At 44.2% G+C, this 24,722-nt stretch overlaps 3 protein-coding genes across 8 annotated transcripts; 1 reads left to right on the top strand and 2 right to left on the bottom strand.

The window, feature by feature from the left end:
- Positions 1-967: 967 nt before the first annotated feature.
- On the bottom strand, positions 968-9,132 carry LOC311024183 (glucocorticoid modulatory element-binding protein 1-like). Of its 3 annotated transcripts, none has more exons than XM_084026477.1 (10): positions 8,830-9,131; positions 7,525-7,660; positions 7,170-7,228; positions 6,921-7,042; positions 6,696-6,799; positions 6,010-6,194; positions 5,163-5,312; positions 3,235-3,372; positions 2,864-2,980; positions 968-2,767 (listed from the first exon to the last, which is right to left on the bottom strand). In XM_084026477.1, exons 2-10 carry the CDS (start codon positions 7,641-7,643, stop codon positions 2,232-2,234), a joined length of 1,530 nt encoding a protein of 509 aa, XP_083882603.1. In that variant the 5' UTR covers positions 7,644-7,660; positions 8,830-9,131; the 3' UTR covers positions 968-2,231. The 3 variants fall into 3 exon arrangements, with proteins under 3 accessions (XP_083882603.1, XP_083882604.1, XP_083882605.1); XM_084026478.1 differs by having other exon boundaries at positions 970-2,767; positions 6,921-7,039; positions 8,830-9,126; XM_084026479.1 differs by having other exon boundaries at positions 2,590-2,767; positions 2,864-2,951; positions 8,830-9,132.
- Positions 9,133-9,617: 485 nt separating this feature from the next.
- On the top strand, positions 9,618-22,030 carry LOC311024180 (discoidin, CUB and LCCL domain-containing protein 1). Of its 4 annotated transcripts, none has more exons than XM_084026470.1 (15): positions 9,618-9,812; positions 12,696-12,917; positions 13,527-13,664; positions 14,765-14,816; positions 14,897-14,969; positions 15,076-15,209; positions 15,333-15,370; positions 15,709-15,840; positions 16,388-16,500; positions 16,623-16,797; positions 16,903-16,995; positions 17,109-17,220; positions 17,566-17,603; positions 17,687-17,797; positions 19,215-22,030. In XM_084026470.1, exons 1-15 carry the CDS (start codon positions 9,710-9,712, stop codon positions 19,652-19,654), a joined length of 1,974 nt encoding a protein of 657 aa, XP_083882596.1. In that variant the 5' UTR covers positions 9,618-9,709; the 3' UTR covers positions 19,655-22,030. The 4 variants fall into 4 exon arrangements, with proteins under 4 accessions (XP_083882596.1, XP_083882598.1, XP_083882599.1 ...); XM_084026472.1 differs by having other exon boundaries at positions 9,619-9,812; positions 17,127-17,220; positions 19,215-22,029; XM_084026473.1 differs by having other exon boundaries at positions 9,628-9,812; positions 17,127-17,220; positions 17,690-17,797; positions 19,215-22,022.
- Positions 21,310-24,393, bottom strand: LOC311024182 (uncharacterized protein). Its single transcript, XM_084026476.1, has 4 exons — positions 24,220-24,393; positions 23,729-24,026; positions 22,117-23,651; positions 21,310-21,449 (listed from the first exon to the last, which is right to left on the bottom strand). Exons 1-3 carry the CDS (start codon positions 24,244-24,246, stop codon positions 22,126-22,128), a joined length of 1,851 nt encoding a protein of 616 aa, XP_083882602.1. The 5' UTR covers positions 24,247-24,393; the 3' UTR covers positions 21,310-21,449; positions 22,117-22,125.
- Positions 24,394-24,722: the final 329 nt, after the last annotated feature.

The following is a 24,722-nucleotide window of genomic DNA, read 5'->3' as shown; positions in this document are numbered from 1 at the left end:
TATTGATAAAAAAAAATAGAACCAAAAGCTAAATTGACACAGGACGGGTAAGTAACCTCTACGCCTCCTCATGATAAGTGCAAGGCCTAGTCTGTCATGTTTGTTGCACTGAATTTACATTTGATTAGGTCCCATTTATCTTTTCTCCCACGGCCGGCCATGTTTGTTGGGGAACACCAGACAATAATCACTCTGGGATGTTATACAGTGTTGTGTAAACATAGTCGCGTAGCAAGCCACTATGACTTTGACATGTACAACTAGTTCTCTGGCATGCCATGCTCCTATATACCATATTTGAAAGCATTAGTCGTATCACTGCGACATCTCACATGCTGAGACTCACCTTTCAAATTGCCACACAAGTGCTGACGCTGCAGCCGGCGCTCTGTGTGAACCGAGCTGGTGTCCCAACATGGCTGACACGTTTAACTCTGGGTCCAAGAATCCCAATCGGATCAAGGTGCCATTACGTGGGCAGTTCATCGTTCATTTTGTTGTCGTGTGCAAACATTAAAGTTGTGGATTTAATTACGGGGGCGGGTGCAACAGACGCTACTAAAAGGCTTTCCAACATAAGTGCACGTCTCTGCCTCTAATGCCGTTAGCCCCCGAATGATGAACGACGGATTGCTCAGCAAATTAAGTAATTTAACCAAAGGAGCACAACGCATGTCGGAGGAACACCTGTAGTTACTCAGGCGTGGCAGCCATTTTGCATGCGGTATTCAAGGCACAGAGTAGCAATTTATTTAAACTTGAGTGCGTTTTGGCCAGAATCCACTCGACTGCATGATTTATTGCATGATGGTTTAATTTGCAGCAAACCCAACAGGATGTTGCAAAACACTGTTCAAATCTGACAACAGGAGAAACGTCGGCGTGATGCTGACAGCTGCACTCCGATGAAAGTCATTTCATCAAGTATTTCAACAGCTGCCATGCTCATGGCCTCACGAACAACTGCATATACACAGGCACGGTTGTGCATGAATTTATAATGACATATTATTAGTGCCGAGGGACATTGTCAAAGGCTGTCTATAAAAGCATCACTCTACCACATAACCCTTGCATACAGCTCGGTGCTTCAAAGCAAATAAACATAGGAGAGCTGCTGAATTACCACTTAACTTTTGTTTGCATGTATAGAACCAAGCAAACGGCATTCACATAAGGCCTTAGATTAACCTGTGAGTCACACCAATGTGACTCAGTAGAAGAATAAGAACATAAAGCAACAGCACATCAACTATCACAATACCTACTTTATATATAGAGTTCTCGCTGTCAAAATTGAAGATTCATTTATTTTTCTGACAGTGATTGTCTAGTGCATAGATCTTAGGTCATATAACGAAGACCTCAATACAAGCACAGTGAGAAATATTTCACAAAATGAAAATTATATTCAATTCAACACAGGTGTAACTCACAAAATGTTCAATTACAAATAGCATTGGAAATTAATTATAAAAGTATGAGGAAAAAATGTTGTCATATAAGCTGTAAATATTTTTACACGAGGGGAAATCTGATCACCAAAGATCATAGAGCCAAATAATATATTTAAAGACATCTGGAGGATCGGAAAACTATATTTTTACTAGATTTGGAAATACAATATTCAATAGAATTGTTTTGGTCTACAACTAACCATCATTTTCTTTATCAATTAAACTGCTGATTAATCACTTCTAGTCTCTAAAATATCAGAAAATATAAAAAACATTTAAATAAAATGCCCATTGAAAATTCCCAGAGTCCAAAGTAATGGTTTCATATAGCAAAATACTGCAAATTCAGTTTGACAACAGTCCAAAACCCAAAGCCAAGATGAACACAACAGCAAATATTCACATTTTAGAAGCAGAGAAACAGTGAACTTTGGGGGTTTTGCTTAGAAAATGACTCAAACTATTAAATCAATCATCAAAATTGGTGCCAATTATTTACCCATCAGTCAATTAGTGAATCAACTAATCATTTCAGCTCTACGGTGTTTTGAGAAATTGAAATGTTGGAAACACACATCCTAAATGTCTTCTTGAATGCGTCATTTGCAGCTTCAATGCAAGAACAAAGCTGTGCCTGTAGCAGCACTGTAGTAGTTTTTACTTTATGAGCCTACAAGGGGGGAAAGTACAGTTTGACATCGGAACGTTAAGTCTTCGGGTCTCAGGCTCATTCCCTCATTTAGTCCAGCATCCGTTTGGGACCGTTTCACTGCCTCACTTACTTTTATGTTTCTTTGACGCCTTTCTCCCTATAACCACCTTTTCAATAACATGTGAGCCCCCCGTCTCCTCTACTTCCTCACTTCTAAGGTGAGGGTCTTCTTGAAACATAACTGTCCTCTGTCCAGGCTCTTTGTGTGACCCTACGTGGTCTTCTCCCTCCACACCCTCCTGTACCAGCCTGTAGAGCATCTCCTGGTTCCCCAACCCGCTGGGCTCACGCTCCCTCGCCGACGTGGCTTCATGACATTCCCTGTCCGTCCCGTCACCTCCGATATGGTGACGCTGGCCAGTGGAGGCAGAAAACTGGGCGAAAAGCTGAGGGTTCATGGCGAGATGAGCGTAAGATGCAGCAGACAAACCGGCAACAGAGAAAGGCTGGATCCCTTGGCTTGTTTTGACGGGGGACAGCAAGTTGTGGGTTTGGCTGTTTGCTGGGTTGTGGCGTCGTAGGCGTTTTAAGGACCGAGTTTTGTGGGAGGTGCTTTTATCGCCCTGCTTCCTCTGCTCCTCCAAAATCTCATCCAACACTAAGGATAAACAGGGTATCAGTTAATACAATCAACGAGGATACTGTGTATGTATGTGTGGGGGGTACCGTATCGGGCCTTCAACAGTTCTCTCACCATAAATATTGTTATGGATTTTGTTCTCTTCATCCTGGCTGCGTTTCAGGTCCAGAGCTTGCTTCACTGAGTCTAAAAGGCCAAACATCTTACACAGGGAATTAAGAATGACGGCATCTGACAAAACAAAATCATCAGAGTCATCTACAAGGCTGGAAAGATTAATACAATTGTCCACAGCACTTCCAAACCACTTAAAAACAATAAAATAAATCAATGTCCATGAATTTCCTTCTCAAATCAGATTTAGCTGGAGGAGTCTTTATTTAAAATCGTTACACAAATTTGATTTACCTGTTCTTCTTTTACTTGACTGACATTTGACTAAATTTAATAGCAATTCTTTCCACAGTCCAGTGGTTAGCCCTCACCTGTCTCCTGCAGGCTGGCCTTCTCACTGCGAACCTCCACTCCTTTAAGAGTGGCTAATAATTCAGTCTGGAGACTGGACAGGACCTCCCCCATCAGCCCCGAGTCCGCCACACCCTTCCACAGGCTCAGTACTCCATCTAGAGAAGGTCAATTAGGAGGGACATTATTATGATATGTGGGAAACTCTCTGCTTGTGCGTGTGTTTGTCTTCTCACATAATAATGTCAAACTGCCACAGAGAAATAAGACAAAGTGGTCTTATAGAGGTGATTTGTGTATGCGAGCTGTGGCGCTGGACAGTAAAAAGCAATTTGACATAATGGGAAGAAAAGGTAAAGCAAACGAAATAAGAAATGGAGGATTAATGAGGTGGAGTGTCAGGGTTGGAGAAACAATGGAAAAGGAAAAGATATAATGAGATAGAGGAAATGGGTGAGGTGAAACACTTGGAGAGGGGATGTTAAATGGGTGATCGAGGTTGAAATAAAAAAAGGGGAGCAGGAAAATGGGTTAGAGATGGAAGCTGGAGGAGGACAGGGTGGAATCGAGGGAGACTGAAAAATTACTTGGGATCCATACGAAACCGAGCCAAATAGCAGTCGAGTATATAAGAGGGATAAAATGCCATAGGTGCTCGATATCTTATCTTGAAAGAAATGCATCTACTTTAACGTTAGCTTAAGTGTCTGTCAAGATAAATGCAATATGCCCACGGACAAATATTCCAAACTCCATTTCCAGCTATCTGAAGCAAAATTTGTGCTTTCTCTACGTTGGGAACGTACACTTAATGGAAAGAGACGCATTTCTGGAGGTGGAGGAGCGAAGTTACAGGCCTGTGTTTACCGAGAGTCGTCAATTTGTTTTAAGCCCTGTGAGAAGCAACGACGCTTGTGCAGCGAGGCGATGCAATTTGCCATTCACACAAACGATCGCTTGAGGCTATTTTACCTTCTGTGGTCCAGCTGGAACAATGCCTAATCAGGTCACCTTTAAAAGCCCTTAAATCAAAGCTTAGGTCTCTATGAGAAAAAGCCACATTTAAAAATGTCAGATGCCGTAGAGGATAATAAAATAATAAAAAAAAAAAAAGGCATGGGACTCTCTGCTTGTTAGTGGTCAGCAACTTTTAAGGTCAGTCTGCAGGAAAAGCAGAACATCCTACACCTGCAGATTTAGAGGTTTCAGAGGTGTCAGGCAGCGGTGGCTGCATGAGACACAAGGGACTGGCGGACTGCAGGTAGACTAATGTTAATATTCTGTTTATTGTTTTTCTTCATTTATTATTCATGCCATGATGGTAGAAATTTAAAATCGGAACGTCTCCTTTATTTTCCTCATCCGTTAACATTTTCATCCACCAGGATACACGGTTGCAAATTAAGGGCCATTTAAAAAGGACATGGCTTACGGACACATGGCCTCTGGAGGGCTGAAGGTCAGTGGGCTGAACCTGTCTCCTCCAATAATACAGAGGCATCTTAGGAACGTTCCAAATGTACCTCCAGGACGTCGCCCTTGGTCAGCTGACAAAGTGGTTAATAGCAGAATTAAATGCAGCTTCCCTGAGCTGGAGACTAAAACAAGACTGCCATGAGCCAATACAAACCTGCAGGATACAACGCTTTTATACAAAACATACACCCATGTGGCATCTATTCAAGTCACAGGGGGGGACTGCAGGTGAGTATCTTCCTGCTGTGTAGCATATTTGTGCAAGTATCACATATTCCACAATAAATGTGAAATATGGTTGAATATAAATATAAAGATAGCTCTTATGTTATTTTTTTATGTCCAAAAAAAGGTTCATGGATTCATCCTTACCAGTCAATATACTATATTTGTCCTATCAGCCAATCAATTTCAGTCCTTCCTCATCCTGTTCAGGCAGATTAACTTCCCTTATACCCAGTCTTATATTTACCAGGTACATCAGCCCTCGTTCTCTTTGCAGCATGTCCGTTGGCTGTTGTGGGATTTACATCCCGGGCCGGACCAGAGCTCCACTCCTCCGCTGCACTGAACTTCTCCTCCAACGGCTCCTCTACCTCTGCTGCGTCCTGCACGGCCTCTCCTGGGATCACAAACAGGGATAAACTGTTAATAGAGTACGGTCACAAACCTCGCTCAGGGAACGTGACGAGGGAGTCCACACAAGGGTCGCTTGAAACCAAACCTAATTCATTAAACTACAGTTCCCTAAAATGAACAATGGAGTGTGCAGATCAGCAAAGTCAGTAATGAAAGTCCTGCATGGAAGTGTGCTGTGACGACGGTGCAAAACCAAGCGACAGCTATGCAGGATGAATGACTGCTGTAGCAAGAGAGCCGGGCAATGAGCCTGTGGACCAGCCTCGTTAGCTGGGAAGGCCCAGTTGAGCTTAAGGAAGATGACGACCCTCATCAGCCAACCACCTGACGACCCTCATCAGCCAACCACCTGCTGATTGGCCAGGACATTCTCCAAGAAAGGGGGAGGGGCATCACAGTACATCAACATCTCATATTGCCATTCATTGTCTTTTTTCTGTGCAGTGGTTGCTCATTAAGGAAACGTTGGAAATGTTCAGCTCATTTCCTAATTCCTTACTTCCTTAATTATACTTGAGCTCCTACAGCATGTGTCAGAAATGACTATTCTTCTTTCATTATGGCAGATAAATCCTATCCAGATGGCTTCCAAAAATGTTAATTAAATCCTACGATAAAAAAAACAAAACAAACAAAAAACAGCAGCAAGCATATCTGGGAGAAAATAAATATCAAGCTACCTGTCAGGGGAGGCGCCTGTCCTCCAACAAGGTCAAGAGCCAGACATGACGGGCTCGGCTGCACCGACATCCCCACGGGAAACCGCGTGGTGTTGATCAGCACATCAAATTTAGTGCTGCGGCAGGTGTTGCTGCACACGGTGTCATGCTGGAAGAAATCTATCTGGCCAGAGTCCATCATCTTCCTGGGAGGGCAAGGAGCAATTTAAAATAACATTAGGACATTTCCGAGAACAGCGTAGATGGCTTTCCACAGGCTTGTTTGACACTCGGCCCATTGATCTGACCTCCGGAGAACTAAAGACCAAAAGGGCAGATATTAGCTACTGAGTCGGCATACTGACTCACAGAAACACAGAGAACAAGTGCAAACACGATGAAGGTGTGAAAAGCCGGAGGTGAGCTTGGTTGTTATTTGATCCCTCTTGCTATCATAAAAACGCTGCTTACCGACTTCCTCTGGAATGTGCTGGCAAACCCCAGCGCAGACAGACTCCACGCCAGTGCAAATTAAATGAATGAGATACACTGTTGACTTGGATTGAGGTATTTTAAGTCTGACACTTTAACCCCGATGCAACAGAGTAATGAAAGGCCATGTAAAATTACAATTAGAATCAGTCAGCAGCTGAGAGGAAGAAGACGGAGAGACAAATAGTGTTTAAGATGTATTTTGACTAGTCTACCTGAGCATTACCCCTCCCAGTCTGATGGCCCTTTTCCAGTCCTTCAGCGTGGCTTTCCCTGCCAGGTGTACAAACTGCTTGGGACTGATGAGCTGGTCATTGAACTGTAAGAGAACACCGTGTATGTTTATGAAAGAAGGAGATAATAAGACAAATATAGCAGGAATAAAACGTGAAGATAATTATGTCTTATGGAGCGGGGAAGGTTTAAATAATTCAACTCACTTTGACACATCTGACGTTGATCCCCGGGCACACAAACTTCTTATAGAGTAGAACCGCTCTGCTGTCTCCACAGGTGATGGGGTAGCCGTACTCCACCTCCTCTCCTTCTGCGTTACTGTCTTCTAACAATCACAAGACAAAAGAAAATGTGCAGAAACCGTTCTGAATTTTATTACACACTAGCTGTAAGTATAATTAAGTATACTGTCTCAGCAAAGTGTCAGCAGTGAAGAGTCATGTGTCACGTACCCTGATGTGTCTCAATGGCCAAGACTGTGGTGCCTGTGTCAGCAATGTCATCATTTATCCTGCAGAGGGCGACAAAATGTGCACATTTAATAGAAAAATAATTTCATGCAAACTGAGAGCTGAATTATTCTGAACTTGACAGCAAAATATGCAAAAAGCTTTGTGTGAAAAATGTTTTTGAAATGTAAGTGCTTTTATTTTTCTCCTTGTTGATTTAGGCCTTCATTAAAATTAATATGATCAGAATTAATGTAGAAGGGTGTCATTGGATTGATTGGTTGGGTCTATACATTTATACAAATAACAGTAGGCCTACTATCTACTGGCCATTTAATGATATAAGCCATGGCCTTACCCATGCAGGATGGGCTGCAGGTGCAGGATGACTTGAGTCTTATGGTTGTTGCCACTGGATTCCCCTTCCTCCTCTTTCACCGTCATGACATCCCCTGAAGACACAGTGACCTCAGCCATCACCCCTCCCCACAGAGCTGCACACAGAGAGGGCCAAGCACGCACGTTAACATCCAGATCACACACACACATGCAAGCAGCGATGCTGTTTAATGCACACACAAGTCATTGAAAGCCTCCCCCAGCAGACTTTTCTGGCATGCGACTGTCATATAAATGAATCCATACTAGGCTTAAAGTGACATAATCCTCATATGGGCAGGCCTTGGTCCGTGTATGTATATATATATATATTGCTGTTGAGAATGCACATGAATATCCTAGATGATGGAAGAAAAGCTTACAGTTTTAACTAAAACCTGCATTATAAGGCCTGCATTTAAAAATGGGGCAGCAATGTAATGGCAGCAGTGGACGTGAATGTTTCCAACCTTATTTAGCATTTAAGCCATTAGTTTTGACATAAGTATGGTACCAAATAAAGACCTGTTGAACAAATGTCATCAGCAGGAGCGTTGTTAAGAATTCATGTTAAGCAATCATTTACTCCCAGTTATTACTATGACTGCGGTCATAATAATAATGGCTATGTAGTTAAATCCGGCCCCATTTCTTAAAGGGTTAGGTAATTTATTGAATAAGCACCTTAATTGCTGGCATCATCAGGAGTTTAGAAATAAAAAAACGAATTTAAATGGGTCAAATGTTAATAAAGTGCCCCAAGACTACAGTCTAATAGTAATTATGAATCAGGGGTGACAATAAATGAAAATCCCATTCTATAAACCGTTACAGAATGATAGATAATAAACTACTACTTGATTAATTAGAGTATGATCACTCCCGTAATATTCTTTCAGTCCGACACAAGCAGCTACGAGGCGTTAAATACACAATATCAGCAGCACAGAGAAGAAATGGAGGAGAGATGAACAAAATGTCTACATGGTTTCTTCCCTATTAAAGAAACAAAGCATTGAAGAGCATGCTAGAGAAAAGTGATCAACACTATATCGAGTAGCCTTTGGTGGATCAACTTCTCCACGGATAGTTGCGTGCCTTTCTCACCCTCCTTCACCCACTCGAGCTGACGTCTGTCGGCGCGGCAGCACGCACACCGCGGCCAACGACGGCGCGCGCTCCTGTCCCGGGGAGGGTGCACCACAAACACCCGCCGGGGCGACACTAAAACTCGGGAAAAGACACTACCTGCTACCTTAGACAATATTGTCATGTCTTTACTCACCGTTTTACAGCAGAGGGTAGTTCATCTTCTCGCTCGTCTAAAGGGACACGGGAGCATGCGCCGTGCTGCCTCGCCACACTTCCTGCAGCGAGCAGCCTTCGCCTGAGAAGCATCTGTCCCGCTGTCACGGCAAGCGGTTAGTTCGCACGCGATGTGTAAATCGGTCAAATTGGTCGTATGTGCGAGAGCACGACACGGCTGGGTTTAAGCTCCGAGCCACGGCCGCATCTGCTGGGAGACTTCAAGCTTCTAAAGCGTGTTTTTCCACTTCAAAGGAAGACGTTAACATGTGTATATATATATATATATTAATGGACATGTCCTTCGTGGTAGGTCTGAGAGTCAACAACGTGTGTTTCAGCTGCCTAATGTTGTCGGGTTGTCATGCAATAAACGACGTTCAAAATCAGTTGCGTGTTGTGTTTTTGTCGTTGCCTGCATTTCACCAGCAGGTGGCAGGCTTTGCTCTTGTTTCAGTAAGGTGATGTAGGCGTGACGATAAGTCACACAGACAAGACGCCTCAAAGTGTGTACTGACTTAATGAACGCCGCATTTCACCGTCAAGGTTTTATTAAATAGCCTCGAAGGAAGAACGCAGTCCTCCGGGATCCAGGTTCAGTGTTGCCATTATAGCAAACGAGAGTAACTCGTTGGTATCACTGCCAACGGCTGTTCTCGGATCAGCCCACCCCTTATATGGGAATGGAATGCTTAGGGTCCTTTGATTGACACTGTCGGAGAACCAATGAGAGGAGGAGTTCACGCCTCGCGTCCAATAGTAAATATCCAGTACTTTGTACTCTAACTTTTTATTGCGGCCAGAAGCTCGAGCCGTCGGGGTTTGCACCTTACTTTTTCCACGGGGAGCTTTTGGAAATCATGCTGGCAAAGTGCGAAAACATCCGGGATGCTGTGAAGTCTCTGATAACCGTTTTCTGGGTGGCTTTAAGCGTCTGCTCGTTAGGCACTCACGGCCAGGAGGGTAAGAAAAACCTATCTTGTTGACGCTCTTTGATAAGATGTTCGATATTTCAAACATCTTGTTAGCTGCATTAGCCTGCTTATTACTACTCCTGGTCACAAATAGCTAATGACAGATCAATAGCTCGTTTGTCCTTAATTTGAGGGTTTTTAGTGACACAACTAGTGTAAAACATTGGCAGAAGTGCGACCAGCAGCAACACATTGCCTCCTTCTGTAAGCTAGTGATGATCGTGCAAACATTAACTTCACATCACCAAACTGTAATGCTAACTGGTGTTATTATGACCACACGCTCGTATTCTGTCATGCACAAAGTTACGCAGTTGATTCTACTTTAATGTCATGCACCAGAAGAAACTCACATCAGTCTGACTTCATGATTTTGTGTTTAGGGTTAGGGGCAAAATGCTGTATTTCACCTTGAAGTAGGCGAGAAAAGGTCGACATTTGATGTCATGGCAGCATTCTTTACATACTCTTCCCCTGTGCATGTTTACCTACTGATCCCAGCTAGCAGCTTACTTTTCCCACTGGTTTTTTTTTTCTTCTCTTTTCTTTCCAAAAAACGGTCAAGTCTGTGTGCAGCATGAATCACACTGACCATACATATACACAGACAAATAGAAAAGCAACGTACTGCCCAGCAGACTGTGACTGTAACACTCAGCCGGACCACAATTTTGTCCCCCTGGGGTTTTTGGTTTCCTCACATCGGAAGATGATTAAGTCCAGGGTTAATTTGTTATTCTGAATCACAAACATGCTTTCTGGCAAGTATACAAAAGGCTTTGGTGGGGCCAGGGTTTGGGGGGTGTTGTAACATTGTTGTAACGTTGTGATTGACACACAAGACAGGATGTACGGCAATGTAGTGACAGGTAGCACAGGTGAACATCCTGTCTGCTAGTGTGGACCTGCGAAGACCTGCCAGCAAAGCCTGGAGTGGAAAAAACAATGTTCACTGCTTCTGACTGACTGTCTGCTATCCCGCCACCCAGTTCGACTCTTCTGTAATTCACCTTCTACATTTTCCCAACTGGTTGGAACAGGACAAACACAGGTCGCTCTCTGCATGGAACTAGAAAGAGATATGCCTGGAGACAGACTGTGGGTGAAAGGGTCTAGTGAGCAGGGGAAGATTACCAGTCACCCAGAACTTCCCCGGCTTTGCAGCCTCCGCGGCCTCGCACCGGAAGGTGACAGATCCGTGCTCCGTTGCCCGCGGTTGCAGTACGTCGCTGTGGCATTTCCAGGGAATCCTTTGGGGAGCTGTGGAGGGACAATAACATTCATGGGTCTGTGGTATTATGAGCTGAAGAGCTGTCGGGAAGCAGTGGGGAGGGCTGGTGTGATGCAGGATGTGTGACACAGGGTGAGTGGAAGGTTACCCCCCCCCCCCCCCCCCCTCAACAAACCTCCAGGAGCCTTATAAGGAAGACAAGGACAGGGGTGATGCGTAGGCTTAGATGGATGCTGGTGCCTTTTCCAGGTTTTGACCATTCTTGGAACACCTCATTGCTTGACGTTTAAGGGGGGTAGGATTTTAGCCTGCCGCCCCCACAGCACTTATCTCCATATGACCACTGTGGGAATTGAATTATTTTCTGTGACCAACAGGGATGTTGCAATATCTAAATATTTGTGTTTTTCTGTTCCAGTTAAAAGTGTTAGTCATAGTGGCCGCAGGTCAGAGGATGTAATGAATCAACATTCACGAAAAATCGTTCATAAAGAGAGTAGTGCTCAAAAAATACTAATAAAAAACACACTATTGATCTATTTGCTTGTCTTTTCTCTCAAAACAACATTTATTTACAAACAGTAAAAAAAATAACTACTTATTTGTATTGAATCTTAGCAGAAATATCTTTCACAATATATCCAGAGTACAGGTCATTGTGTGTGGAGTGGAGTAATTTCCTCACATGTGGTTGTGTCATCTTACTGTTATGATCAGAAGAGTATAAACATGCCCGGTGTGCTGCACATGTTCAGAAGAGACTTATTACTCACATATCCTGGTGCATTAACAAAGCCCTTAATATTCTGTGTATTTAGTCAGAGAATTCATGTCGAAACTGTCTGCGGTTGTTTGATTTCAGCTTTATTTAAGCTTGGCTCAAAGGATAACTCTTTGCCTGGCACAGATGTTGGAGAAGTGAAACCTATTCAGGTTTTTTTTAGATATCCGCTAGCTCTGTGAGAAATTAAAATGTCTTGTTCGTCAGTCAGTACCTGTAAACAGGAATGACATTCACTATAAAAACTGAAGCAATCGGTTTATTAATCAACAATGTTAATCAACAGATGATTATTAGGTGAAACCTTTGGAAATCAGTTCACTTCCAGCTTGTCAAATCTGAATATTTGCTGATTTCTTTAGTGATTATAAATATTCAATTTAGCATCTTTGGTTTTGACTTGTTAGTCAGACAAAACTACTGATGTGAATATTCCAGCATGGGCTCCTTAAAATTGTGCCATGGACCATTTTTGAACTATTTTCTGACATTTTGAATAACCAAATGATTGATTGAGAAAATAGATTTATCCATAATAAAAAGATGCATTACCTGCAGCCATTGGATGCTGTAAGAAGTGAATATTGTCAAATAGGAAATCCAATTTAGTTAATTACATTAATGATTTAACTTATAAACACTCATAGTTTGTAGATTCAATCCTCAGACAACTTGTTTTGTGAAAAATGTATTGACATGAAACATTAACAATGACTCCACTTCATACTCATACTTCATAAGCGAGCGGTTGGCATCTACTTTTGGACTGAAACCCTGAATGTGTCCTAATGTTGGATCTAACTTGTGAGTTGCTGTCTTTTCCCCATCACAGCCTCCCCGTTGTGCTTGTCTTATTTCAGGTAATGGCTGTGGGCATTCACTGCTGGGCACAGAGTCGGGCACATTGGCCTCTCAGAACTACCCGGGCACCTACCCCAGCAACACCTGGTGTAAGTGGAGGCTTCGAGTGCTAGAGGGGCGAACGCTGCGACTGCTGTTTGGGGATTTTGACATTGAAAGCAGTCCAGGCTGCAGGAATGGCTCTCTTGTGATCACAGACAAGAGCGGGGAGATCAGTCTGGGTAAGGTCATCCACCACTGATGTGTCTCAGACGTTGCAGAAGTGCTCCCTCATCTCCCATCTTTTATGAAATGCCTGCTAATAGACTTTTAATGTTCCGTGTCATTACTGACGTTCCCTCGCTGTGGAATACACACTTGGCATGCCATTCCTTTGACACATTGACAGAAGTGGCGAACCCAATTTCGCAACAGACACATGCACATTCTCCAACCAGGTGTATTCAATTGTGTCTTGAGGGCATAAAATAATGTGACTAGACACGAAAAGGAGGGCTGAGCGATTGAGGAGATTGAAATATTCTGTTAGGCTGATTTGAGTGTTTATTCTAGGATTCCTCAGACCCTGGCTCATGAGTTTTATGTCCTTTTTCTCAGCTGGGGAGGTGCAGGTTCTTACATGCAGTCCACATGGTTCTGCTCTCGACTAGACAGTTGTTGGTATGACAGGAAAACACTGGTGGGGTTAGCCCGACATAAATCATCTACAATGTTTCACGATTCATGAGAGTCATTAGCTGTTTGTGCGGGCGTGAACATCGTGGCGTGGTAAAACAGCGTGCGTGTTTGTGCTTTTGACAAATGCAGTTTGTGGGTGTGCGTGTCCACAGGTCCGGTGTGTGGGAAGCTTGATGCTTCACAGAAGAATGTGACACTTAAAAGCAATGAAGTGACAATAACCTTCAGGTCGGGCCCACACCGCTCTGGACGAGGGTTTCTACTGTCTTACGCCACAGACCAGCAGCCAGGTAAGATATTTGTCACTGGTTGATTCCTAGTTGTGAGGCGCTTACAGGGTTATAATCAGCATATGAATGTTGTTCAGCTATCACTACTTGTGTTGCAGCAGAGCACGTAGAGCACACAGCTCACCAAATGCCTGATTTATAGTTTGCATTGAATTTCGCAAATTTGCTCCTTTACAAGTTTACGCTGGTGTCATTTTAACACCAACGTCCGTGGGAATAGTTGTCCTCATGTGTTGTATGTGCAGTTTGCCAGTCTGTGAGTCACTTCTTATTTGGCATTCATCCTCCATCGCTATCTTTGCTCTGCCATGTTTGCTCAGAAAGCAGGGGTAGGACTCCTTCTCTCTCAGGCTGAATGGAGTGAGGCCTCTGGCTTCGCTCTGTCCCTTGGAGTGGCTGGCTTGTTTTCCCCTCCCCCTCCTCTTCCTCGCCCGTTAACCACTGCAAGCCCAATACCATCCCGTGTTTGTTACAACCCTAGCAGTTATTAAATCCACAACGTTCTCTGCCAATGTAACAGCAGGTTGGAAGGTGTACACATACATGTTTTAATGTGGATCGTACGGATTCAATTAGAAAATGATACAATTGTTGAGGTTCTGCCCGCGTATCATTTTAATAACCACATGGACTCGTTTGGTCCAAATGCTGAACTATCATTAGAGATAATTTCCTTTTCTCTGGGTGAAGTAATCCGTCCTGCACAGTATGTATCATAGTTTCCTGTTTTTTACTGAGTTGTTTATGAAATCCGTCTGTGTCTGGAGCCTAAGCCCGTGTCCAGACACACAAACCACCGTCTGTTAATTGTGATCACACGAGGACTGTTCACTGTACTCGTGAACTGTGACGAGCTCCCGGCAACAAAGGGCTCAGTCACGTCCACAGCGATGACCGCTCATCCCCTAATATAGCACACGTAGAGCAATGCGAGCCCGTCTCACACAGAACGTGTTTGTGCGTGGTGGAGGCTTTTATTATGTAAGCCTGAGTTGCTGGGTCCCACGCCATCTATTCAAGTCCATCAACGCGTATTTAAGACGTGTTTCAATTAGTTCTCAGTGGTTTTAACGCACATCTATCTCTTCTTACCGTCACAGATCTCATTTCTTGTTTAGAACGAGGATCTCATTCTAGCTCGCCACATTTGAGGTAAGTTGATCAACACATTTATATTTATATATCCGGTTTCAATAGGACGTGTTTCTCACATGTTATTGGCCGTTTCTCAGCGTGTACTGCCCTGCTGGATGCAAGAATGTCACAGGGGACGTGTGGGGAAACTCTGAACAGGGTTACAGAGATGTAAGTAAACCACATGTCATTTGGCCAAGCTGTATGCAACATCTTTTTTTTTAAATATTAATTGACTTCATGTCTGAAGGTGCTACATGTGTCCTGTCTGTTATAGACCTCGGTCCTGTGCAAGTCTGCCGTCCATGCTGGAGCTGCATCTGATAGTCTGGGAGGGCGTGTCTCTGTGAACCGTGGGAGGAGTCTTACACTTTATGAATCCACCTTTGCCAATGGAATTCTTTCAAAAATGTGCGTCTGCTGTAAATCTCACAATGAAGGATCACGTTGATGTGATAGTAGCTCCGAATTCATTTATATTTCATTTATATTTACGTAGACGCACTGACCTTTGAAACTGTCCTCTTTTGACAGGGGATCATTATCTGAAAAGAAGCTGCTGTTCAGCCGAGGTATGAGCAAGAAAAGACATTTATCACTACATGTTGTTGGAGCTTCGGTGTTTTTACATGCTCCAACCCATTTACGGCAACCAAATGTTATCCCTGACTAAATATATGCTGTTGTATGTTAGAGTTTTGTTAAAGTTTTTAATTCACTGTGGTATAAAAATTAACTTCTTGATTCATGCGATTCATGATCGCAGTGAAGATGAGTCTGCAAAAAAAGGTTTCTGCAGTAAAGTATGCATGACTTTGAAGTTCATTGGCTAATGTTGCTGTGTATAACAACGCTGGTTTACATAACGCACCACTTTCATTGGTCCGTCCTTTCCTCTGGTGCCCAACAGAATGCAACAACATCCTGAGTGTTTCTGGTTTAAATGCCTCCTCTTTCTGGGATAAAAACAGCCAAGCTGCAGACAGCAATGATCCAAACCCGTGGGTGGAGCTGGGGCTGCCTGATAGAAGCACTGTCACAGGTAAACAATGTTGATATTGTCAGACACACAAGACTTCTTATTTAAAACATTTTAATATACCTTCATTAAGCCATGTAAACAAGGAATGTATCCCATTGAAAGTATTGTGTGTCTATCCAAAGCCTGATATACAGAAGGTTATTCCTCTGTGCCACTGACCTCCAATGTTGTCCAAAAAACATAGTAATTCCTAATTCAATCCCACATTCACCTTCCAGCTGCGTCCTGCCAGAAATATTTGTTAACACACCAAATGTATGTTAATGAACCTCCAATAATGACCTGTTTTTAAAGATTTAACTCTTCAGTAGGAACCAATGAGCTTGGGGAATAGACAGGGTGGTCAAAGAGTATTGTGATGGGACCCAACACGTTTGTACTTTTCATGGGATTTATTGAAATGAGAAAACTATACCATCAGAGTTATCCTTTGATGTTTAACTTGACTAATACGACAAAATTCCAACAAAGTGTTTCAGTTTGTTTTTGATGTCCACAGTGTCTTACTGTACTTTGTTGCACTAAGAAAATGTGCTCTTTCTTTCAGGGATAATAACAACGGGATCAAACGAGAACTACATAGAATCCTACAGCCTGTTTTACAGCAAGGACAGGAAAAGTTGGAAGCTTTACAAATGTGCTCTGAGCAAAGAAAGAAAGGTGTGCATTGTGCCATACTCACTGATGTTCACTTCCAACAGAGCTCACGTGGCCACTGAGTCTATACTGTAGGCTTCCTGATGTTCTCTGTGAATGAGTAACTTGGTTGTCATGGTTTCCAGGAGTTTCAGGCCTATACTGATGGCCACCTCCGGGTCATCAACAGCGTCTTCCCTCCTGTGGTGGCTCGGTTCGTGCGGCTACAGCCACTGAGCTGGCACGGTCGAGCTTCGGCTCGGGTGCAAGTCCTCGGCTGTCCGGTTGCCAGGTTCACGCCAAGGTCACGCCCAGACGCCGGTGGGTATTCTCACTACTTATCCAGAATCAACTTAATCTGATTAAATCATGAGCAAGCAGCGTGAGCTCTTTTCTGTACACCTGATGTCATCATGTCCCGGACAGAATCACCATCCATTAAAGATGACATGGGTATCCCCCGTCCCAGCCCCTCTCCGACCCCCACGGAGGGTCCAGTGTTAGTGGAGACCAGACTGAGTGTGTATTTGAATCACTTTCTAATTTCACATGTGCACAATGAGTATAGATGTCTATTTCATGGAAGAATACACGTCAGAGCCTCACACTTGTAACGCTGTTGACTCACTCAGACACTTGCGTTCCTGCAGGCTCCAGTCAGCCAGTGATAGTGGCGGTGGGCGTGGTCCTGGGGCTGATAATGTGCGGCAGTTGTTTGTTGGCTGGAGTCTGGTGGAAGAGAAGGTATTTTATTTTAATGCTGTCGAACTTGTAAGGAATGATTTATTTAGTACAGTTTACTTCTACGCACTAATGAAATGGATTTAAAACACAATTATTTAATTCATGCCCAAGTACTTCTGGTGACGAAGCTACTTACGTTGGTGATTATTTTCATTATTCATCGCTGATCTTTTTAAAAAAAAATCATTTTTAATTAATCAGTTATTCAATCAACAACTGGTCTGTCTACTGATTAGTTGACTAATGGCTTCAGCTCTAATGGTGATGCTCATAGCACTTACGGAAAAATGGTATCTAGTATGTACAATACTTTAATATTTTGTGGTCATCTCTTGCTCCATGTAGGAAAAAAGAATCACAAATGAAGTACTCCTTACCCACGAGTAAGTCAATTGCTCTTTGATTGTTTTCCAGAATGTTTCAATCTCCTGTTGAGAAGCCTGATTATGTGTGTTGGTGTGTCAAGTAGGTTGTCAGAGTTTCCAGGCGAAGAGTCTCTCCTGTCCACAGTCGGAGCTCATCTCTTACCCTCTGGAGCGAAATGTCCACGATGCTCTACCTAGCCCTCCTCTTAATGGTGAGACTTCATAGAAACCGGTTTGACTTTTTCACACTGCTGTAATTATCAGCTGATGCCTTTTAGCTTGTGTTTTCATTGCCCATTCAGAGTTTACTGGTGATCTCAAGTCGTTCTCTCTGCCTTCCTTCCTCCGTCCTTCCTGCTCCAACAGTCTCTGGCTTCAGTGGTCAGTTTGAAGAGCTCATGCCAGGCCTGACAGGCAAACAGCTCTCTCCATGGGCTGTCCATTCTTTCCCCCGGCTCAGCCCATCACCCGGACGCATTATAAACATTCCTTTCTTTGGTCCAGGGAGCCTCTCTGAAAGAGACCCTTTAATTGGAGCTTGATAAAGGGCGCTCAGCATACACCCCCCGCCAACACCAGTCCCCCCTCGCTACCTCCCTCATCCCCTTCCACAGCAAGGGGGCCCTTCACTGAGAGGTCCAGTGATAAACAGGACAGAGGGTCAAAGCAAAGACAATCAAAGCCCTCACTAAAGCCCCTTCTCATTAAAATAGCTCTGGCTCCGAGGATCCCTGTGGCCTCATAAGTAAGGTCTAGGCCTCCCACACCCTAGCCTCTTCTGCTGGGGCAAAGAGTAGGGTCTGGTTGGATCTGAGCGTTACACTGTCAGCCCCTGTCAGAGAGTCATTTCCCAGAAACTGCAGATGCAAATGAGCAATTGATCCTAAAAGGGTTTTGGTCATGTCTAGATGGTAACAACTCAGACCTATTTAATACAATTTCTTTCATCACAGTATTGGAGTATTAGTGGGGATGCAACAATGTTTTAAAGCTCATTTAATCTTATTTCTTGAAGATATAGAACTAAAATGGGTTCAGCACCAACATGAAATATGCATAGAAGTTAACTCTTGATTTTGGGAAGCTCAAGGTTCACTAACTATCCCGGGGCTTGGGAATAGCTGAGCAAGTCAACCTTGAGTTTAGAATGTTATCACAGTATTTTACAGGTACTTTAAGCTAATCTAATGGTTTTAAAGATTCTGTTTCAATCCTGGTTCATTTAGCAGTTGTATAAGGTGACAGCAATGTACATACATACATACATACATACACGTGTGTGTGTATATGTATGTAACAAGGATTAGTTGCATATTAAAAAAAAAAAAAAAAAAAAAATTTTGTCTGCTAAGTTTGCACAAAGACTGCTAACAGGTGGGAACAGCTTCCTTACCTCCCAGCCCCCCCGAAAGCTCTCCAATTAACACATTATTTCTTACTTGTTTAATCCTTATAAAACCTAGTAGAAACAACTATTCCATGCCCGGTTATATGTAGGATTATTTCTTGCCTGGGACCAGAAACCTCGCAAGTGACAGAACCATTGGTCAGATATAGATCCATGCCAGTGATTGCTGCATTTCAGTCTAATACAAATCCAATGTTTTTTCCCCCTATTTATCCTTCCAGACTATGCAGAGCCCACTGTTGCAGCTATTGGACAGAAGGTTGGGTCAACATTCAGGCCCTCCTCAGATGAGGGCTACACCACCCCCTTCGCCTTCAACCATTACGACACTCCTGGCAGTCTGCCAGAGTACACCGAGCCTCTTCCCCCGGAGCCCGAGTATGCCACCCCATTCAGCGAGCTGACCTCCGAGTCCAACCTCACGACTTTGACGGGGATGTTTCACGGCAATACACATGGACCTCATACACCAGCACCTACTGCTGGTACCAGGACAACATCCAGCCACGCTCAGTACGACTGCCCCTCACACAGGATGCTATCCAACGGCTACTGCACTCCTGCCCTAGTTGCCAACGGCCCACGACCCGTCAGTGTGGTCTATGCTGAGCCAAAATCATCTAACTCTTTACTACAGAAGCACACATACGAGGAGACTTAATGAACACAGCAAGCTCAGAAAAGACTCCTGAGCTAAAATGTGTATTGGGACCACAGGACAGTGTTGTCCAGACAGTACTAATGCTGACAGAGCTGAACTTCCAGTGAGTGATGTACCCAAAGTTGAGTAGTCACGTATAGACCATGATGCATATATGAGGGTACACAACACAGTTGTGCACAATGATCTGAGAGCCATAGTATTTCTGATGCACACAAAGTATGCAGTTGTACAGCGGAAGTATCCTGCGATGCACAAAGAAAACGCAGGTACAGTCGCATCTCAGAAATGCTGTTTATTGAAATGTTTAATCACAAGCTGCACTTTCAGAAAACCTATACAGCGATGTATGCAGTGTATTTAACAGGTTGATGCAAAAAAAAAAAAAAAAATGGATTAAATATGTTACTTGTCCTCACAAAACATTGTATTCACAATGTATAATTTAAACATGTTTTTAAAAAAACATTTTAGAAGCACTATAAATGGTACAATGTGACAGTGGTGAAGATTGTTGCAATGATTATGTTTAGCCACTAGGTGGCTCTCTTGAGCTTTAAACAGCAATGGATTGTGTAATTATTTGTCTGCTCATTCTCACTCCTCAGATAATTGTCATCCATTTTTTTAACATACATAATATCAAACAAACAATGTTTTTTTTAAATGCTTGTATTGTAGTTTAACACAGAAAGGCACAACAGGCAAGGTGGGGTCATGATTAGGACGGAGGACTTGTCTTTACATGGACAAAAGCCCCACTGATTCAATCTACTGCAGTGTCCTTGAGCAAGACCCTAATCTTAACATTAAAAAACAATTCCAGTTATGTGGACTTGTTAGTTGTTGTTTTGTCACAATACAGCAACTTAATTTTACTTAACTCTGAATTCCCTACTTTGAATTATTTTGATGCTGTGCAAAATCCATTGGTTTTTCATAGCTTTTTTGTGTTAAAAATAAAAATTCCTAAAGACCTTAATTTAAATAATTTGATATGGTATTGCTTTTGGTCACAATTAAAAAGAAAAGAATAAGGTAGAAAATTGTACTTTTTCCTCTTACAAATCATTTAATATAATAAGGGTCCACTGGCAGTTAAATCTCCAAAAATTACATTTTTGGAGATCTTTTAGTAACATTTTCAGAAGTGCTTTTACAAGTTTTGGGGTGTCACATTTAGCACTGAATTCACTGAACTCTCCCACTGTCGAATAAGGCACAATAAAACAACTGTGTTAAGGGAAATCGTTTTGAACTTGGCCTGGTGTGTGATTGCAGCAGCAAGGTGTTAAAGGTGATTTTAGACTTGAAGCCTGCCGCGGTGATGATTCTGCACAAATTGGCAACTGAATGCCTCGCTAATGGCAAAAATTGTAACCAATCTGAAGTATCATAAATGTAAAAACCTGTTATGAAAACAGGCATGATTGAGCTAGAAGTAGAGCTGTATCAAATACTTTTCAAATTGAAAAGAGCAATATGGTGAGGACATCTTAACTGGTTATGAAACCAATTTAAATTATGTCTCTATATGACCATCAGTGACAAGATTGTCTTTTTAGAGTTATTAATACTTTTCATTGGAGCCACCAGGTCAAATTCCTCACAAAATCAGATGAAATAGTGCAGGTTCACCAGAGACTCCTTCAGCTGAGACTCCAGCAGCGACCAGGGAAGGGAGGCGCGAAGAACCAGAACCAGGATACGTGGGGCAGACTGTCAGGCCCTGCTGCAGTAAAATGAGTGGTCTTCGAAAGGGGCTCTGGTGCTCAGCCACTTTTCACCACAGGGGCTGCCAACATAAACACAAAAACACAGTTCCTCGTAGTAGCTTTAAAAGGTACAACATACAGGATTCAGAGCCTTAACATAGCAGAAAATAACTATCGACTGTGTGAAGATAAAGTGGAGCAGAGAAGTAAGTCAAGTACAAAGCTGGTCCGGGCATGTGTGTGCTTGTCGTGCACGTTTGTGCATGTGAGTGTGTCCAGCTGGCCATTCTCCAAACCCATCTGCTGTCAGCCTGAAGTAGGATAGACCACTGGGGACAAGGGGCTATATTTCTGGGCTTCTGGTGTAACCAGTCAAGATTTCCTTTTCTGTGCCAAGCCAGTTTACAAGCCCATTTAAGCCAATAAAAACCTAACTTATCCTCAGATTATAGCCGCTGAGTTGATTGAATTTAAGCCAATACATTGTGCCTCTTTTGCTCCCCCAAGGACTGTTAACCTGCATTTAACTAAAACATGATGAGTCTACTAGCACTACAAACAGAAACCAGAACACTATGGTGCCAAAATCTTGTCCCGGGCACCACTCTGCACTGTGATCACATGCTGGTTTCAGCGGTTTAGAGCCGACGAGAGGCATAGGAAATACTCAAAATCCTGTGTATTGCACCTGTAACTACAGCATACATTGCATTTACTCTGTTCTTTATGTTAAGTTAATGCACCTACAACCATAATTTACTCTCCACCGTTGTCGTCGACCCCCTTGTTTAAGCTCAACTCTTTTCTCTCCTCCTCCTCCTCCTCCTCCTCCTTCCCCTCAGAGGAGTAGTGCATCAGAGCCTGGTGCCTGTTCCTGGACGGGGCATCCTTGAAGCGCAGGCCACAGTCCTCACATGCGTACAGGAGACCCTCTCTGCTGCCGCCTGGCTTCGCTCCCTCTGACTGAGATTTGCTTTCACTACCAGCATGAGCGGATGCAGCAGGCTCTCTGGATTGTGGAGCTGTGTGTGAACTGTTAGGAGTGTTGAGTCCGACGCTGGTTGATGGAAAAGTCCTGGGACGCCCAGGCGGATAACCGCGGCCTGCTGGCCCCCGATATGCATCCCCAGCCCCAGCTTCTCTGGCATGTTCGGGGGCCAGTCCGTGGACGGTGCGGTAGTGGAAGCGGATCCCAGAGCGGTTGGAAAAGCCTTTGTCGCAGAAGCTGCAGATGAAGGGCCTCTCTCCCGTGTGGATGCGCATGTGGATCTTAAGAGCCCCCGACTGGGTGAAACATTTCCCACACTGGCTACAGCAGTAGGGCTTCTCTCCTGTGTGGGTCCTCTGATGGGCCCGGACCCCCGCCAAATGGGGAAACCCCCTGCCGCAGAATCCACAGGAATATGGCCTCTCGCCGGTATGAATCCGCCTGTGGATCTTCAGAGCCCCTGACTGGCTGAAACTCTTCCCGCAGTCGGAGCAGGAGTAGGGTCGGGCCCCGGTGTGCACATTGAGGTGGATGCGGAGGTTGCTGTGCGAGTTGAAGGCCCTGCCGCACTCGGTGCAGAGGAAGCCGGGTGGTTTGTGGGCGTGCTCTGCGCGCTGGTGCTGCAGCAACTGGGACGGTCTGGAAAAGGAGGCAGGGCAGTGCATGCAGGGATGCAGCGACGACATGGTCGCAGCCGTCCTGCCTCTCTCCTCTTGCTGCTGAGTGTGCGTTTGTCTGTGCTGGTGGTGGCAGACCTGAGTACAGGCAGGGAAGGAGCGCTGGCAAGGCAAACAGGGAAAAGGACCAGAGAGCTGTGGTGCACGGGAGCGGGCCAGCTGAGGGCAAGGTAAACAAGAGGTCATGGGACAGTGGTGATGATGAAAGGGATGATGGGCGTGAGAAAATAGGGGGTCTGTCCCTTCCTGGTGGCTCAGTATCTGAGCGCAGGTCTGGAGGTTGCGATGGCAACAAAAGCAGGGAAACATGGAGAGGTGGGGCACGGACGCTCTGGAAGGAGGAGTCTGCTCCGGGCTCCGAGTCCCTCTGTCTGCACCCTCCCTCTGCGGCCGACCGGACGCCCTGGTCTCAAGCTCAGATGTGGTGCTGCTTGGTTCAGGAACGTCCGGTAAGCACATGCTGAGGCTCATGGGAGCGGTGCTGCTGAGGTCTTTGGGGTGGCACGCCGCATCCATGCGAAGGGTTGAGGACAATGATTGCCTGGGTTTTAAAGTCTCAAAGGTGGGTGGAGACGTGGAGTAAGGGCAGGCAGGGCAGGTGCAGGCATTATGCACATCTAGACATAAAAAATAGGAATTACAATCAAATTAACACAAGAAAATGATTGAGACAAGCCATTCTTTAAGCTCTAACCGTCTCTCCGGTCTCTGGCCTCTCCTTTCCTCTGCAGGGCCCCGGGCTGGAGCTGTCGGCCCAGCTGTGCCTCTGACTTGTTCTGTGCAGGTCGAGGTTGTTGCAGAGGTTCAAGTGTAGCCGCTTTGAACCGCAGAGCCTCAACACCACCACCACCACCAACACCACCAGCAGCGGCGGCGGCAGCAGCCACGCCCCACGCCGCGTTCAGCACATCCGGCTGATCCTGCAAGACGTTTCCAGATGTGATAAAGTCACCAATGAACTGGTGCACCTCCATCCAGGAGCACTGCGCGCGCTGCAAGAAGTACAAGCACAGTTACAAAGTCTGAATGCACTCCGTGTATATAGAATATATATATAATAATAATAATATGACAACAACAACAAAGTCCACTACGTGTTGACGGTTAATTAGAGGCGTCACGACTTCAGCTGCGCACATCGGTTCCTCTCTGAACACATTTAACAAAACGGGGTTTCCTACTTACGACGTCGCCACACTTCTCTTTGTCCATGAATTAAACCGACGCGGGTTTTGTCGTCCGATCGACGGCTGAACCGTTAAATCGTCGATTTCAATAACTCAGACGGCGGGGCTCAAACACTGAAAGCAACAAAAATAATACACCTTCTTTATGACACACACATACTGTAACCTACCCCCGTTCACTGAGCAGACTTGTATTTCCGGGTCACTCAGTCACGTGACAGGAGATGTAGTCTTTTTCTTTTTTTTTCTTCAGACAGAGAAAACTCAGATTTGAGAAAACTAGAATCCCAATTTCAATACAAAACATCTAATTGAACAAAATGCATCTTCATATATTAAAGGAAGTTATTTTTGAATAATCAAAATGGGAACATTATCTCAATAACTAGACCTAATGACATGCAGCAAATCTCTGAGAGCTTTCTGTACAATACTTACCGACTGTTAGGATTAAGAACAACAATAATGGAAACAAGATATCGACTGATCTTGCATCGAGGA

The sequence above is a fragment of the Eutrigla gurnardus genome, assembly GCF_963514095.1.
Source record: "Eutrigla gurnardus genome assembly, chromosome: 14".
NCBI classification, from domain to species: Eukaryota; Metazoa; Chordata; class Actinopteri; order Perciformes; family Triglidae; genus Eutrigla; species Eutrigla gurnardus.
Note: the sequence above shows the minus strand (reverse complement) of the source record. Positions and strands in the feature narration are given on the sequence as shown.